General features: G+C 43.5%; 1 protein-coding gene across 2 annotated transcripts in view; it reads right to left on the bottom strand.

The window, feature by feature from the left end:
- ZNF638 (zinc finger protein 638) overlaps positions 1 to 15,007 on the bottom strand; it is a 61,920-nt gene that overhangs the window by 35,911 nt on the left and 11,002 nt on the right. For both annotated transcript variants that reach the window (XM_072861099.1, XM_072861098.1), the window contains exon 2: positions 6,176 to 7,793. In XM_072861099.1, the coding sequence (XP_072717200.1) occupies positions 6,176 to 7,793 (1,618 nt within the window). The remainder of the gene's footprint in view (positions 1 to 6,175; positions 7,794 to 15,007) is intronic.

Raw genomic sequence — 15,007 nt, 5'->3', positions numbered from 1 at the left:
GTAAGTCAGAGAACCCAAGACAAGATGGTATCTTTAAGCCAAATATCATTTCTACAGAGCCATGACTTCATGCCTTAAGCTCAAGAACATTCACTCCTAATAACGTTACAACTAAAGGTCAGTCAAAAAATCGGATGAAAATTTTCACGCACACACACTGATTTTTTTTTATATTAAAAAAACCTTAACAAAAGTTTTACTTGGGAATAACTGATGGGTTAAGCATGAGACAAATGCAGAAGTACAACGCAAGCCCTCAATCTTGAAAAATACTTAAGCCCAGGCTTAACTGTAAACACGGACTCAGTCCCCAGCAGGGGAAACTATGCCTGAAGACTTTATTCTAGTATTATCATTATGAAAGTAAACTGACCTGCTAGTGAAAGAAACTGCTCTAGTCAGTTTGCTATTGATATTGCATGGTCTCAAGCTGTGAGGTACCATGTATCACCAACGATAATTATTAAACATCCTTAAAAAAACAACTTCTAGCTGCTTTAATATTTTAAAAGAGGTAATAATGGCTGAATAATGCAACTGACAGGCAAGGCTTCATGAAATAATTTGCAGCTGCGAAATTACATATCACTTTTTCGAAGCGCATGCTGGTTTATAACACAAAAGATTATAAAAAGCATAGTTGGCAGTATCAAACTCTTGTTTATTGACAGAAATGCTGAACACACCAGTTAAGAGAAAAAGCTCGTGATGGTTTACTCAAAGCCTATGAGATGGAAAAATTGATGTGACCAGGCACAGTTAGTTTTGTGCATTTTGGCAGCACAGAGAGAACACGGTGAAAACAGCTATTCCTCGCCCTTACCGTATCAGCCTATCAACAGCAAAACATGCTACAGGAGAGCTGCCCAAACTATTTATACTCCACATATAAAAACCATGGGTTTTAAAGACATTAAAATACATTTTAAGCACAAGACTTACTTCTTATGATTTCCTGAAGAAACAGATATACTCGTTAACCAATCTCAGGAAGGCATTGAAAGATTTTACGAGCTGTGTTCATAAAAACATTCTAACTGTTCAAATGAAGTCAGAAAAATATTACTCAGAAGACCCTTTGCATTAGCCTCACTAGCTGAACCAAAGCATATCCGAGTTGAAGAGCAGACTGATAAAACAACTTGCAGCTGTAGAAGTGCATGCACGGTGAATACACAGCACGCACACAAGTAAAGAGCAAGCAATTCACCATTACACACTTTTTTTCCTCGTAACATGCCATTACTAAGCAATCCCATTCCTAAGAATGCTATTTTTCTAGAGTCTTCAAGTTAGACAGGAAAGAGAAAAACTATTACTCAAGGGCTAAAACAAATTAGCTTGTGGAAATGAACGGAAATTGGGCTTCGGGTATCCCACTTCCATGGTCCCAAACGAAGAAAGCGCACACAGTGTCCACGAGGGCCGGGGGAGGCCATTTTGCTTCCGAGTGCCTTTAGCTACCGGTCCAACGAGCATTAACAAGACTGGCAGGCCTACAAAGAGATATTCTCCTCCCTAACAAACACAACATTCTTCTCTTCTTCAAGTCTTCATTATGCCAATGCCCTCTTGCATTTCACAGAATTACAGGAGTCTCGATTTATGCATATTCCTCCTCTTTGATTAATTCCTCGCCCTTCTGAGTCTTCAGAAATATTCCACTCCCTCTGGCAAGTCTGTCCCCAAAGACGGATCCTTCCCCCCAGAGGACAGGACCCCTTCCCAGCACAAGCACTCCATCACATCCTGGAACGGGGAAGAACCTGCAGCCAGTTTCTTACAGCAGCGGCACTGCTGCTCCACAACCCGACCCCCCGGGGCGAGCACCTCGATGGCTGCAGTAGCCAACTCTGGGCAACTGGCAAAGCTCCCGTTGGACTGGTGGATCACCACCAAAAAGGTCCTGAAGAAGCAGCTGAGAGAGCATAGCGTCTCCAGTCTCCAAACACACCTCTTCGGCCAGCGGTAAGATAAGAATAAGCAATGATACACAGAGATAGCACCTGCACTTGTTTGTGCTGGCTTCACAGCAAGGTACATTTAGGTAGAAAAATTAGGAGTAAAATGGAGTAGACTCCATTTTGTCCCCTTACTTCAGAGCAAAGGGATCATAAATGCAATTCTCTGTGGAAAACAAGGAGTTCCCATGACTTCACGCAATTTAAAGCCCAAGAAGACATCACCCTCACTTTAAATCTATTTCAGCTAGAAAACAAAAATTGTAATACACAGTAAATATGATCCCTCGTGCTGGCAATATTGCAAAGCTACTTTGTCCCAAAAGTGACATGTGTTTGAGGACAGAGAAATCACACTTTATTATTCCAATATATCCACAATTTCAAGCTTAAAATGAAGCTGCTCTGTGAAATATTTATAAAATGTTTCAATATGTGGGGGGTTTTGTAAATATATTTGGAAGAAGACAACACTGAGGTGAGGTTCCATCTAACGAAGGGCAGAATTGGGCAGTCTTCCCTGAAAAAATGCTGCAGGACACAAATGCACTTATTTTTGAGATTCCAGATCAGCAAGTCACCTTAGCATCAATTAATTTTCCAAATTAATTTTTTAAAGCTCAAAAAGCCCAGCTTTCTCACATACCTTTTCTTCTAACACAGTATTGCGTACAGCCAACTCTGACAAAGCTACAGAAACCTTCCTAACACGAGATAAAAATAAGGACAAGTCTTTCACACTTCTGACGCTGCTCCAACCACAACTAGCTTTCGAGTCCATGGTAACCATCATTTACCACAAACCCACAATATTTTAGACAGCTAAGTAGTCTGTTAGAGAGCTGATACCTGACTGAAGGACCGCAGATAGCCAAGTCTGAAGTTGCACTGTTGATTCAAAGGGCAGCACTTCTCCCAGTTCACCTCCGAACAAATACCGCACCAAGACCCGACCCAGGTGGCTGGAAGCATCGTCAAATAGTCGAGGCTCCCACCACCTATTGCTAAGGATCCAGGGAACGGTTCTGGTAGGCAAAGAAATGCTGAACGGAGTTTTTCCAAAGCCTACTGCATGAAACAGCTGAAGTATTCTTCACATTCAGCCCGGGACTGTAGGCAGCTCATCGTGCAGCTGCTGACCTGCCATGTGTCACCGCACACCAGGATTATCCATACACCTTACAAAAAAGTTTCAAAGCTTAAAAAAAATATTATTTTTTTTTCATGGACAGATCTACAATAGCTATGCCATGCAGATAGAAGATATTGTAACTTCTGACTTCTGAACAGTGCGTTAGCAGAAAACCCACCTTCAAATACATATAAACAGTTCTGTGCAAGAGGTGTTCAGGATTCTTTTCAGATCACGAAAGAACTAGAAAACACGTTTACTTGCTTAGCTGTATGACACTCAAAACAGAACTCTACATTTTGGTATACTGCAGACAGCTCAAGGCCATCTTCAGCTTTGATTTCATCAGACCTCATTAATTAAGCAAGATACTTAAGAAGAAAGACCTATGGGGAGAACTGACGGGATGCTTTGGGGAACAACAGAAGCATTTTTCACTCCAAGCCAAACCTCAGCCAGCATTTCACTGTGTTTATGGGAGAGCCAAGTTGAAAGAACAAGGGGGATACAGTTCAGATGATGCAAATACGAAGTTTTAGCCACTAACGGTCACGGCAGCTCCAGAGGCAGTCTGACTCTCCAGGAGACAGAGTGGGGTCTCGCATCCAGCCGTAATCCTGTCATTTTAATAAACTAATGCCAGGTAACACGCGTGAATTCTCTTCTGACAGGCAACGCAGCTTCTGCTTCAACCTTGGCAAGAAAACGAATCCTAGATGAGTTTGTACTTCAGTACAAGACTGGATTAAAATAATCTACGAAAAAAGACAGCTCATCACCACAAATAATCTGAAATACATCATTTTAACATCATCGAAACTCTGTTTTGCAGATATCCAGTATCTTCAAGCATTGGATGAAGAGGAGGTTTTCCTCATTCGGTATCTTTCATCATCTCCATCCATTCTTGTTTCGCGTTATCCACTTTGCTTGCCTACTTTCTTTCCAATTTGCCACGTTACAAAGACATCTCTTTATAACATAGCATCCTTAAACTGCTTGGTACCACTTGGTACTACACACCAGAAATCATCATCTCTAATCGCTTTGACCTAAAAACAGCTCTGAAGATCCAGTTCATCTACAGGCGTGCTGGGGAGACCAAAGGTCCATCTAGCTTCCCTAGCACCTCTTCTCCCATGGCATGCAACAGGGGATGACTTCCCCAGAATACACCTCCAGCCACCTGCTCCTCCAGGAGCTCTTGAACCATCGGAGGGTCTTTGCGTAGCCTCTGAAGGAGCTTCTTCCATGAACTTCTTATTTTTCAACTAAGATTTCACAACACTGTGGCAAACAGTATCTACACTGCGTGTGAAACAACCATTTCCTAGTGCAAGTCATACCACACGTGACTACCAACTTCTACTGTATCATTTCCCCATCACTTCTCTTTCAGTTGGAAGGTGCTGCTTCGTTTGCTTCCTCTAGAACACTCAGCACAACTTTAAAAACAAAAAATTGAATGTCTGGGTCATCTTTAACCATGCAACTGAGACAAAGACGACAACTTTATTTGTAAAACCAAACTGTAAGGCTGAAAGTAAGAGGAATTCTTCATTCTTTAGAATTCACAAATACACAAGACTGACATTTCTTAACACAAACTTTTATTTTTTGCAGTAGAAAAACCAAAACCCTAACTCTTTCGCTTATTTTGCAACACTGTTGATGGCTTGCCCCATGAGGTCTCAGAACAGTCTGAACTGCCTACGCAGCAGCAGGTGTACATAAAGAAAAAAAATACTATTCAGAATGAAGTTAATATATGCCAGAGCTAGAAGCAGCCATGACAGAGAAAAGGTTGCGTAGGTGCAGTCGGACCAGGACGTCTGGAAAACACCGTAGTGCCATGAGGGCAAGAAGTTATGACCTCTCATCTCCCCAGAACACTTCATAGCTAATTTGTCAAGAAGTATTTTTAGTAAAAACGTTTGCTTAATGCTAGAAAGCACCAGTAAGAAAGCAACTGAATAATTCACGTTTAAACAGGTTACACTTTTCCAAAGTGCTTCGTCCATTTATTAACACAAACCCCAATCGGTTGCCCTGTTCAATGTTACACATTTTTATTTTAAATCAAACTTCCCTTTCAGTTTTCGAGTCTGCCCAAACAGCTGCACTTCCCCCGGCCTTCAGTGCTTCCAGTGTAAAAGTACTTGAAAAATTTATGTTTATTCTGAAGCCCCTAATGCAGCTGTCACCATCTTAACTATTCACTCGCTTTTTTAATACACAGCACAAACAGGGCCTAGCAATCTGGCATGACTTTGCCAAATTGCAAAAAAGCACTCCCCACAGGCTTTCCACACGTTTCTTGAAGACTATTGAAAATTTAAGCATGTGAAACCAATAATGAATTATTCGATTTTTTTAAATTACTTTCTCCTGTATTTTTGACATATCAAGCCTAGGTCTTTCAAGAAAAATCCGCAGCTCTCAGAATGCTTTTCTCTCTCCCAGTATTCACCAGTTCCTTCCTTTTCTTCCTTCAAGAGCTGAAACTGTTATTTGCTTCATAGCTGAAAGCTCAGTCAGATGAATGAAAGCGTTTTGTGTGTCCCTCAGAGCTAGTCTTCAGCCTCTGGAACAGTCAATGTCACACAGACCACATTTGGAAGATTAAATTTTTGCAGATAAATAGGCTGCTTTGTTTTAACGCAGACTTTGCAGGAGGGGGCTGAATACATGAACATCTCATCTACCCTACTGAGAGTCAGCATACAATTTTTGCACACATTTTAGTCACCCAGATGACGTTAGTATTTTACTCCACTGATAAAGGGTTTGTTTTGTCATTTGAAACCCACTGCAGAAGACATAAATAATTTTTAGTATTAAAAAAAAAAAATCAATGTGTATGGCAACTTCGAAATGCAATTTGGAACAGAATACACTGTGCAGCAGTTACAATCATTTACTAGCACTGTTTCTAGCATTTTGAAATGTGCATGTTAAGCACTCAAACTGGCGAACAGCATCGCAATTCATGTAATGCACAATAAACAATTAGTTCATAAAACAGCGCAGCAGGTAAGATGCCGAGTACAAGTTTATGCAATAATCTTTGAGAGACACTCACCTTCATATGAGTGCATTCAATGTTACACAGAGAACACATATGTGGAAATATTCTTGGAGATGTAGCATAGTAGTCATTCATCATTGACGGAGTGGGCAATCTTTTTATCTTCTGGGCATCAGACTGCAGAAACACTGGAAGCCACGATGCTTTCACAATACCAAAAGGAGATTTAATTGGCCCCTCCGCCTGGGTCTGGAAGGGCTTCTGTCCGGCTCCTGAGCCACTCTGGGCATTAGATTGGCTTGTCCCAGATTCATGCTGAATTCTTTCATGCTGGCTTACAGCTGCAAGAAGTTCAGCTGAAAAGGGTGGCTGGGTCATGGGCGGCATGACGTGCTGGGTCATCGACTGCTGGACAAGAGGCGGCATGACAGGCGGCATCATGGGCTGCGCCAAGGGTGGCATTATAGGTGGCATCATAGGTGGCATGACAGGCGGCATCGCAGGCTGGGATACAGATTTCACCACGGGGAGTCCAGCGGGTGTCGCACACAAACCGGACACCTTTCCCGGAGTCTCAGCCGGAAAAAACGATCGAGTGTTGGAGGAATCATTCTGGAACCCTGTCGGTTTTATTAAATCTTCAACTGGAAACACTGGATTACACGTCACGCTAGATGGTGGGACACCCATCGACATATTCTGCTCTCTTTGGAAGTCTTCCCTGTTCTCTCCGCTCGATGCTTCAGGATTATAGACACGTGCTTCGAGAGGATCTTCAGTCAGCACTTCAGGATTATAAGCATGTACTTCAAGAGGATCTTCAGTGTAACCGTATTTGCTTGCATGCCCATAATCAATCACTTTACTCTTGACTGCTGCGCCACTCGTACCACCAATCGTTTCTTCTGCTCTGCTCTGAGAATGTAAACCAGACAAAGAATGACCCATCTTACGCATCCGTATTTCTCTTAAGATCAGGGGCATGTTTTCAGGCGTTAGCTGATCATCTGGATAACGACTGAGTTCCTCCAAATCTTCATTAGACAGCCCAAAACTCGCTAAAATACTGGAAGCGCTTTCTGGTGTGTAGCGGTTCTGGACATTTGAATTCTGCTCTGAGATCCGTGCCGAGGCCGACGGCTTTTGCCCAGTTGTCCCAGCGGAGCACGGGCTGCTCTCCCAGCAACTTGTGCGAGGCTCTCCCTTCTGCTCCTGGTGTAGGTTCGTCTTCTCCTTTACCCGCCTCGGATCAGTCCTGTGCAGAGTTACCCGAACGTTTATCCTCTGTGAACCCGTCCACTGAAACGTTTCCTGTCCCGAAAATCTCTGTGACATTCCTTGAGGTGTTCCAGGTGCAGGCTTTCTCTGCAGACCTGCTGCACCTCCTCCCCTAAAGGATCCTGGAGCCTTTGAGCCAGATGGATTAGGTCCTCTCGGCCTCTGAGGTAAAGTTCCTCTAGGGCTAAACATTGCGCTTTTCAGAAATGCCTGATTTAACCAAGCATAAGGAGGTGCAGAACTGTTGGTAGCAACTGAGGTCAATTGCTGAAGAGCCAACTGTGTCTTAATTTGTGCAAGCTGTAAAGGAGGAGGGCCCAACAGAAGTGGGCTTGCAATGCCAAGGTTCAAGGAATTCACAAGTGGTGCGAAACTTTCCAAGAATAACACAAAGCTGAAAGTTAAAAGACAAGTATTAGATGATTTTATCTTTTCACCTACTTTACACAGTGGATTCTATAACCGGTGAGAAAAATAACTGAAGTCACAAAACAGTATTTTAATGACAGTTTAAATGGTACTTCTGAATTCGAAATTCTGTGGAACAAAACCATTTGCTTTCGCTGGACAAAATCTTAATATGCAGCGAATACGTAACAGATAATTAAGTGAATGAGCTTTACCCAACAAGTTCAATGTCACAGACAACATACCTAGTGATGACACTCTTTCAACAGCATTTTCTAAAACGTCAGATTTCAGTTCTTAATGACAACATAGTTTGGATTTATTTACAATTAGAGCTATTTTATGAGCAATAAGCCAAGGTATAAAAGCCTCTCCAACTGTTTACGAGGTATGAATTGTCAGTGAAACCATTATGTAGCGAATTCAAAACAGTTACAACTTGGATGTCAAGTCACCGTGGAATTGTTCTGAATACAGCAGAATAGTGTTCAGGCGGGACGCTCCCATGACCACTCTCATGGGTAAACCACTGTACCCTGAAACTACTCAAAGGCTGTGACAATATTTGAATTCGATGGCTAGAAAATGTCCATCTCCCAGACATTAAAGGCAAGATCTTAGATTGAAACAACTGTAAACAGAAAGGTGTAAAATCATGCAAAAACTGAAGCCATCTACATACAAGCATTAAAAAAAGAACAATAGCAATGGGAACTGCCGTCTTTCACTTCAGCTGAAAACACTGAGAACTCAATCCTGTCAGGCAGTAAAAGAATGTACAAATACAGGTAGAATAAGACAAAGCGACGCTCACACGAACAACAAATGAAACACCACAGAGTTTTGGAAATGCATTCTTGTAGCCTACTCAAAGCAAGGTGCCTCGTCTGCCCCGCTCTGCCTGCGTTGACAGCACTCCAAAACCGCACAATCAGCACAGGCAGAAGGATGCCCAGAAGTCCTCACTCCACCCCTGGTCAGTCTGCTGTTTCCCAAAGCTGGATAACCTGCTGTTTTCATTCTTCTTGCGGCAATACATTAGGTTTGAGTGAGTTTTACTAGCAGATTTTCACTAAGCATAACTATAATAGGGCTTGCAGACAGTCTTACACGTCTCTGAACTTGCATGCTGTATTTCTGCAGCGCTGAGGTTCTTGTCTCCCCAACACTAACGCCATCACAGGTTTTGTTTTCAAATCTCACATAAGTTGACTCCAAACAGAAGTTTTTCAAGTAAATGGAGGTGCCTCTCTCATTTTTGTCATCTGTAAGGGCTGAAGTTCTGAAGCTTGAAAACCACAACTCAAAAAATAAAAATTACACACAGCTATAGCTTGAGAGAGATGAACCACACACAAGCGGCAGGAGACCCAGATTTTACGGCTGAATTCATGCAACTTGTTACTATCTGGATGTTACACATTCTTTTTAAGTTCATTAGCAATTATTTAATTTTACCTAAGTACAAACCGAAGCCAGGCCAAGAAGAAACAGTAGCTACAGAAACACTACCCCTATCTCTCCTCCATTACAAAAACATAGAAGCCATCGTAAAGAAAAGATCCCCACCAGACACCAATCCCAGAACTCTGGCCTCTAACCCAGGACTCCTTACCCAATATCCCTCCTCTCTCAAGAAATTAAATCATATTTAAATGGTAACTGCATGTCAGGCCAAGTTCGTTCAAGACCATTTCAAAACAGACTATTAAGCAAGCATCCACAAAGTAATCTCCTGCCTTTCAGTTTTGCTTTTCTCTGGAATTCTCATCACTGGAGGGCAAAAAAACCTCTCAGCACATTAATTTGTAAAGTAGTTGGAGAGAGAACAATATCAAAGCCACCCGTAACAAGTAAGAATATATTAGTAGAGCACATTTTAAAAATACACATGCTGGTTTGCAAACTGAACCTTAATTCAGTGGATGAGGAAACTCCCAGGGGATCTGCTCAGGAGCAAAGCAGAACTTCAACGGGAATAATTTTTACCACTCAGTTCGCAATTTCCAGGCAGCGCAGCCCTCTCCATCACCAGCGCACTGCGATCAGGTACGCTCCCACACCAGTATCTTGAACCACCACCACAAGGCATATGCCTCTACAAACCTCTTGCCAGAGTTCGCATGCCATCAGCCTAGCCAGAGGCGGCGATCCAGGAATCAGCAGGTAGAAAAAGCTGACCAACTTATCGCACAGTCGGTCCAGGATCAGAATGCCACGGTGAGATGTCTTCTGTTTTATGACAATTTTTAAAGCTATCACTCCAGCAAACTCCTAAGGTACACAGTCATGTTCAAGAGGGAATACAGGTATACACTCACTGTACCCCACAGCACGCTACTGGAATAATCTCTTTAAAAGCAAAACAGATTAAATTTATTTTGCTTTTCAGTAAATATTCCAAACTAAAATTGAGGATAACTTTTTCCCCACTTTGTCTTAGCAGCAGTACTCCAAAATGAGGAAAAAACATCTTCCATTTTGGACACTAAAAACATAAAAATAGCCTTACTGAAGCAGAACAGAGGTCCAATATCCTGTGTTCGACAGTAACCAACACCTGATGCTACAGACCATGCTATAAGTTAATGTACTTTCTCCTAAGTCCTGAAACTTTCTTCAGTTAACAGTCTAAAGGTTGTAATGTCATTTTACCCGAGACGTTAGTTAAGCAAAATAGTCAAACAGAGACTTTTCTCAGAATCAACGAACAAAATGGTGCAATCTGTCCAGGACGTGGTTATACTGGGTCTGCTAATTTACTGTGCTGGTTTTGGTTGGGGTAGTTAATTTCCTTCATAGTTGCTGGTATGGGGCTGGGTTTGGGATTTGTGCTGGAAACGGCCTTGATAACCCAGGGCTGTTTCTGTTCCTGCTGAGCAGGGCTTACACACAGTCAAGGCCTTTTCTGCCTCTCACCCCACCCCACCAGCGAGTGGGCTGGGGGGGGCACAAGGAGCTGGGAGGGGACATGGCTGGGACAGCTGACCCCAACTGACCAAAGGGACATCCCACACCATATGGTGTCATGCTCAGCAATAAAAGCTGGGGGAAGAAGGAGGAAGGGGGGACATTCGGAGTGATGGCGTTTGTCTTCCCAAGTCACCGTTACGCATCATGGAGCCCTGCTTTCCTGGAGATGGCTGAACACCTGCCTGCCCATGGGAAGGAGTGAAGGAATTCCTTGTTTTCCTTCGCCTTTTGCTTTCCCTATTAAACTGTCTTTATCTCAACCCATGAGTTTTCTCACTTTTACCCTTCCCATTCTCTCCCCCATCCCACCGGGGGGAGCGAGCGAGCAAGCGGCGGAGTGGGGTTTAGTTGCCAGCTGGGGTTAAACCACAACACTTACCCTCCAAAAACGTTAAAAAGCAAACAGCCTCAGAAGTGGATGCTCCTTAACAAACAGGACCATGAGAGCCACTTTCTCAGCCGCTGTGGTGTTGGAAAACACACACCAAAAACAGTGTCTTCAGGTAAACAGAATGCATTTAAAACTACCTTCCTGGGTCTGGACAATAAGAGAACAGATACTAACAATTCCTCTCTCAAACTGTTAGGTTCTCCATTAATATTAATACTCGAAGAAATATAAAAAAACAGTTTTATGATTTCTGTGATCAAAAGGCTAGTTCATGAAAATTCCGAACATAAGTACAAAGTAACCTTGACGCCGAGGCTTTAGAAGACATCCATATTTGTGCTGTACAGCCCTTAACAACTCTGAAACCTATCTGCAGTGAAACGTTCAGGACTTCACTCAAGTCCCCAATAATGCAAATGTATTTGAGCACACCAAAGACACTAGTTTCCTTGTCACCTGGCCCTAACTACACCTGAAGTCGTGGGAAATACAGGCCAAACATTTAAACTGCGTTCCTCCCCGTGGAAGTCGTATGCTCAAATTCTCTTCTGACATCCAGCCAAGCGTTGCACAGCAGCAAGCGCCCAACAAAGCCTGGGTCGGCTGGGACTCACGCTGACCTCTCCAAAAGAAATGCTGGAAATGACAGTTGAAAGATAAAGTGATGCCAAGACTAAGGGAACAATGGTCTCGACATTAAAGGCTGGATTCTCACCTTCCTCTTCAGAAGAAGCTTTGTTTGGGCTGTGTCTGTGATCCTCTAGACTGCTTTTTCTGGTAGTTGTGGTTTAACCCCAGCCGGCAACCAAGCTCCACCCAGCCGCTCGCTCCCTCTCCTCCATGAGAGGGGGGGGAGAATGGGAAGGGCAAAAGTAAGAAAACTTGTGTGTTGAGATAAAGACAGTTTAATAATTGAAATATAATAATAATAATAAATTGTAATGAAAAGGAAAGCAATAAAAAAGAGAGAGAGGAACAAAACCCAGGAAAAACAAGTGATGCAACCGCTCCCCACCCGCTGACTGACGCCCAGCCTGTCCCCGAGCAGCAATCGCTGCTCCCTGGCCAAATCCCCCAGTTTAAATACTGAGCATGTATGGAATAGCCCTTTGGCCAGTTTGGCTGTGCCCCCTCCCAGCTTCTCGTGCACCTGGCAGAGCATGGGAAGCTGAAAAGTCCTTGACTGGTGTAAGCACTGCTTAGCAACACCTAAAACATCAGTGCGTTATCGACACTATTCTCATACTAAATCCAAAACACAGCACTATACCAGCTACTAGGAAGAAAATTAACTCTATCCCAGCTGGAAGCAGGACATGGGTGCAGTGACATCCTGACTAGTCTTACAGCAGTGACCAAGCACCTTGCTGATGCTTCATCATAAGTGAACGAAAAATAGGTGGAATTCCCCAAAGACTATTGTCCTCACCTGACTCCTGGAAACGTTAGTCCTTGAAACTTAACATTTCAGAGCATCACAGAAAAGCCAAATGACACCCTTCTTGCTTTCCCTTCAACCTCATCAGTCCATTTTGCAAAGCTGACCAATATGGACAGATAAATTAAAAGTTCTGGCTACCTGCTTACACACTGGAGGGCCTTAAGGATGACATTTGCTCATGAGGTGAGTACAGGATGGTCTTGCACTTTCCCTGGGTCGAGGATACAGCCAGAATAAGCTTCTACCCTCTCTCCCTATAACCTTCCTTCCTCCCCAGAGGTCCAGTTGCCTGTGTTTCAAGGATCCAAGGTCCACCTCTTGTGCAGCCCAGCTGCATAACCTGAGCCAGGCAGCAGAGAAAACTGCTAGAGCAGCAGGAAAGAGTTCTGGTAAAGTCTGTAGAGAGAGTTAAAAAAAGGACAGGGGGACGGGATTACAAGCAGAGCCAGACAGGTGCCATCTGCAGCTCAAGGATTCAGTAGGAAAAACACCAGCTGAGAATGGTAAAAAAAAATCCTGAAGAAAAAAAAACAGGGAGGCGGTGTTGATAGATGGATGACAGCAACCTACCAACACTGAGGAGCTCTTTCAGGGAGCAGTGAGGCCGCCTCTTCCCGATGCCCCTCTCCTCAGCAAATACCCTTCAGCTGTCCTACTAGGAGCAGTGAGCACGCTGACGCTTAGGCTAGCAGTCTGTTAAATCCTACCAGCCTTAGCGCATGTTTAGCAATAAGTAATTGTTTTGCATTTTTAAACTCTCTCTAGCCTGCTTGCAGAGTCTCTCTGTGCAAAGCTAATGTCACCTAACCCAAGTGACCCAGAGAGGGATGTTAAAGCTGACAATTCACTAAACCGATCTGAAGGCAAGTAAATAAAAATACATAGAAAACTCCCCTCTCTTACAGGTACAGGAAGCAACAGTTAAAAGCAGCGGGTACTACCAGATTTGAAGCAAATATGAGAAGTCGTCCTGCAAGCAGAAAAAGGGAAATGCCAGCAATATCGCTGAGTTCAAGCTCTTAATGTTGAAGGCAGAAAAAAAATGGTACCTACATCTCAAAGTTGTACCGTTTCAGCAGTCAGGTGTCTATGGACAACAGAAACACCGTTCAGTCAGCTGTGCAATACAAAAATCAATCACAAACAAAACAGGAGGCTTAAGTTACAGGTTTGGCAATGAGACCTCATAAGAACATGGAAGCTGCTTTCTCTAGTCACAAGAGAAGGCTTTATCTGAAGATATGGTCTTGCACGGTCATTGAAAGGATCATTTTCTGCTGGTTTCCCTCTATAAATGGTACTGAATATTCTGGATATGTGCTCATTACAGAGCGGTCAAGTAAAGATTGCCTTTCAATATAACGACACTTTGGGAACCCAGAACACTATTGCTAATCAAATACTCACCCACAGCCAACATCTTCAGGCCACACAGAGCAATGGCAAGCCCCGGAACCCCGGAGGGATCCCACTGTTTGCACTGACAGCAACGTGACTTTAAACATGCAGAGGGCTGACCCTGGTCAGCAGCCAAGCACCCACTCGGCCACTCAGTCACACACCAGCAGGACAGGGAGAGGAAAAACGATAAAGCTCATGGGATGAGATAGAGACGGTATGAAAAGTGAAATGGGGGGAGCCAAGCAAAGGCTATCACTCACCACTTCTTGCGGACAGGCCAGTGCCCAGCCAGGCTCGAAGGAACAGCCGCCTTGGAAGCCAAAACTCTCCTCTTTCTTCCTCCACCCCATTTATATTGCTTATTTACTGCTTTATTACACAGTGTGGAACATCCCTTTGGCCAATTCGGGTCAGCTGTCCCAGCTGTGTCCCCTCCCAGCCTCCTGCCCAGCCCAACCTACTCTCGAGGGCACAGAGCAGGAAAAAGAAAAAGCCTGGACACTGTGCAAGCACTGGTCAGCAGCCCCCAAAACACTGGTGTGTGACCAGCACTGGTTTAGTGAAGACACTTAACTCCATCCCAGTCAAAGCCAGTACTAAATGATACCTACCTCACACAATCATGAAACATAAAGCACGGGTGAGCAGCAAGACACCAACAGAAGGAAACCAAACTAAAGCAAGCCATGCCCAGAACACCTTGGTCTCCTTGAAAGTCCAGATCAGGAGGACAAGAAGCATTAAACAAACTGCACCTAAACCAGACTCCTCCGTCCCTGCTGGTCCAACTACACTGAAAGAAGCAACATAAATTCCAGACCCCAAATATGAGAAATTCATGTTTGATATAAATCAGACTTCTTCCCTAGAAATATCAAATCAACTACGTGCATTATGACAGCTTGAAAATCAAACCAGATTATTTGTTCCTTGCTTTCCTTCAAACCTACAAAAACTTAAACAGACTACTTCCATTTGAAACAAACACAATTTC

This window comes from Ciconia boyciana, chromosome 5, assembly GCF_034638445.1.
Source record: "Ciconia boyciana chromosome 5, ASM3463844v1, whole genome shotgun sequence".
NCBI classification, from domain to species: Eukaryota; Metazoa; Chordata; class Aves; order Ciconiiformes; family Ciconiidae; genus Ciconia; species Ciconia boyciana.
The sequence above is the reverse complement of the archived record's forward strand: the minus strand, read 5'-3'. Positions and strand labels throughout refer to the sequence as shown.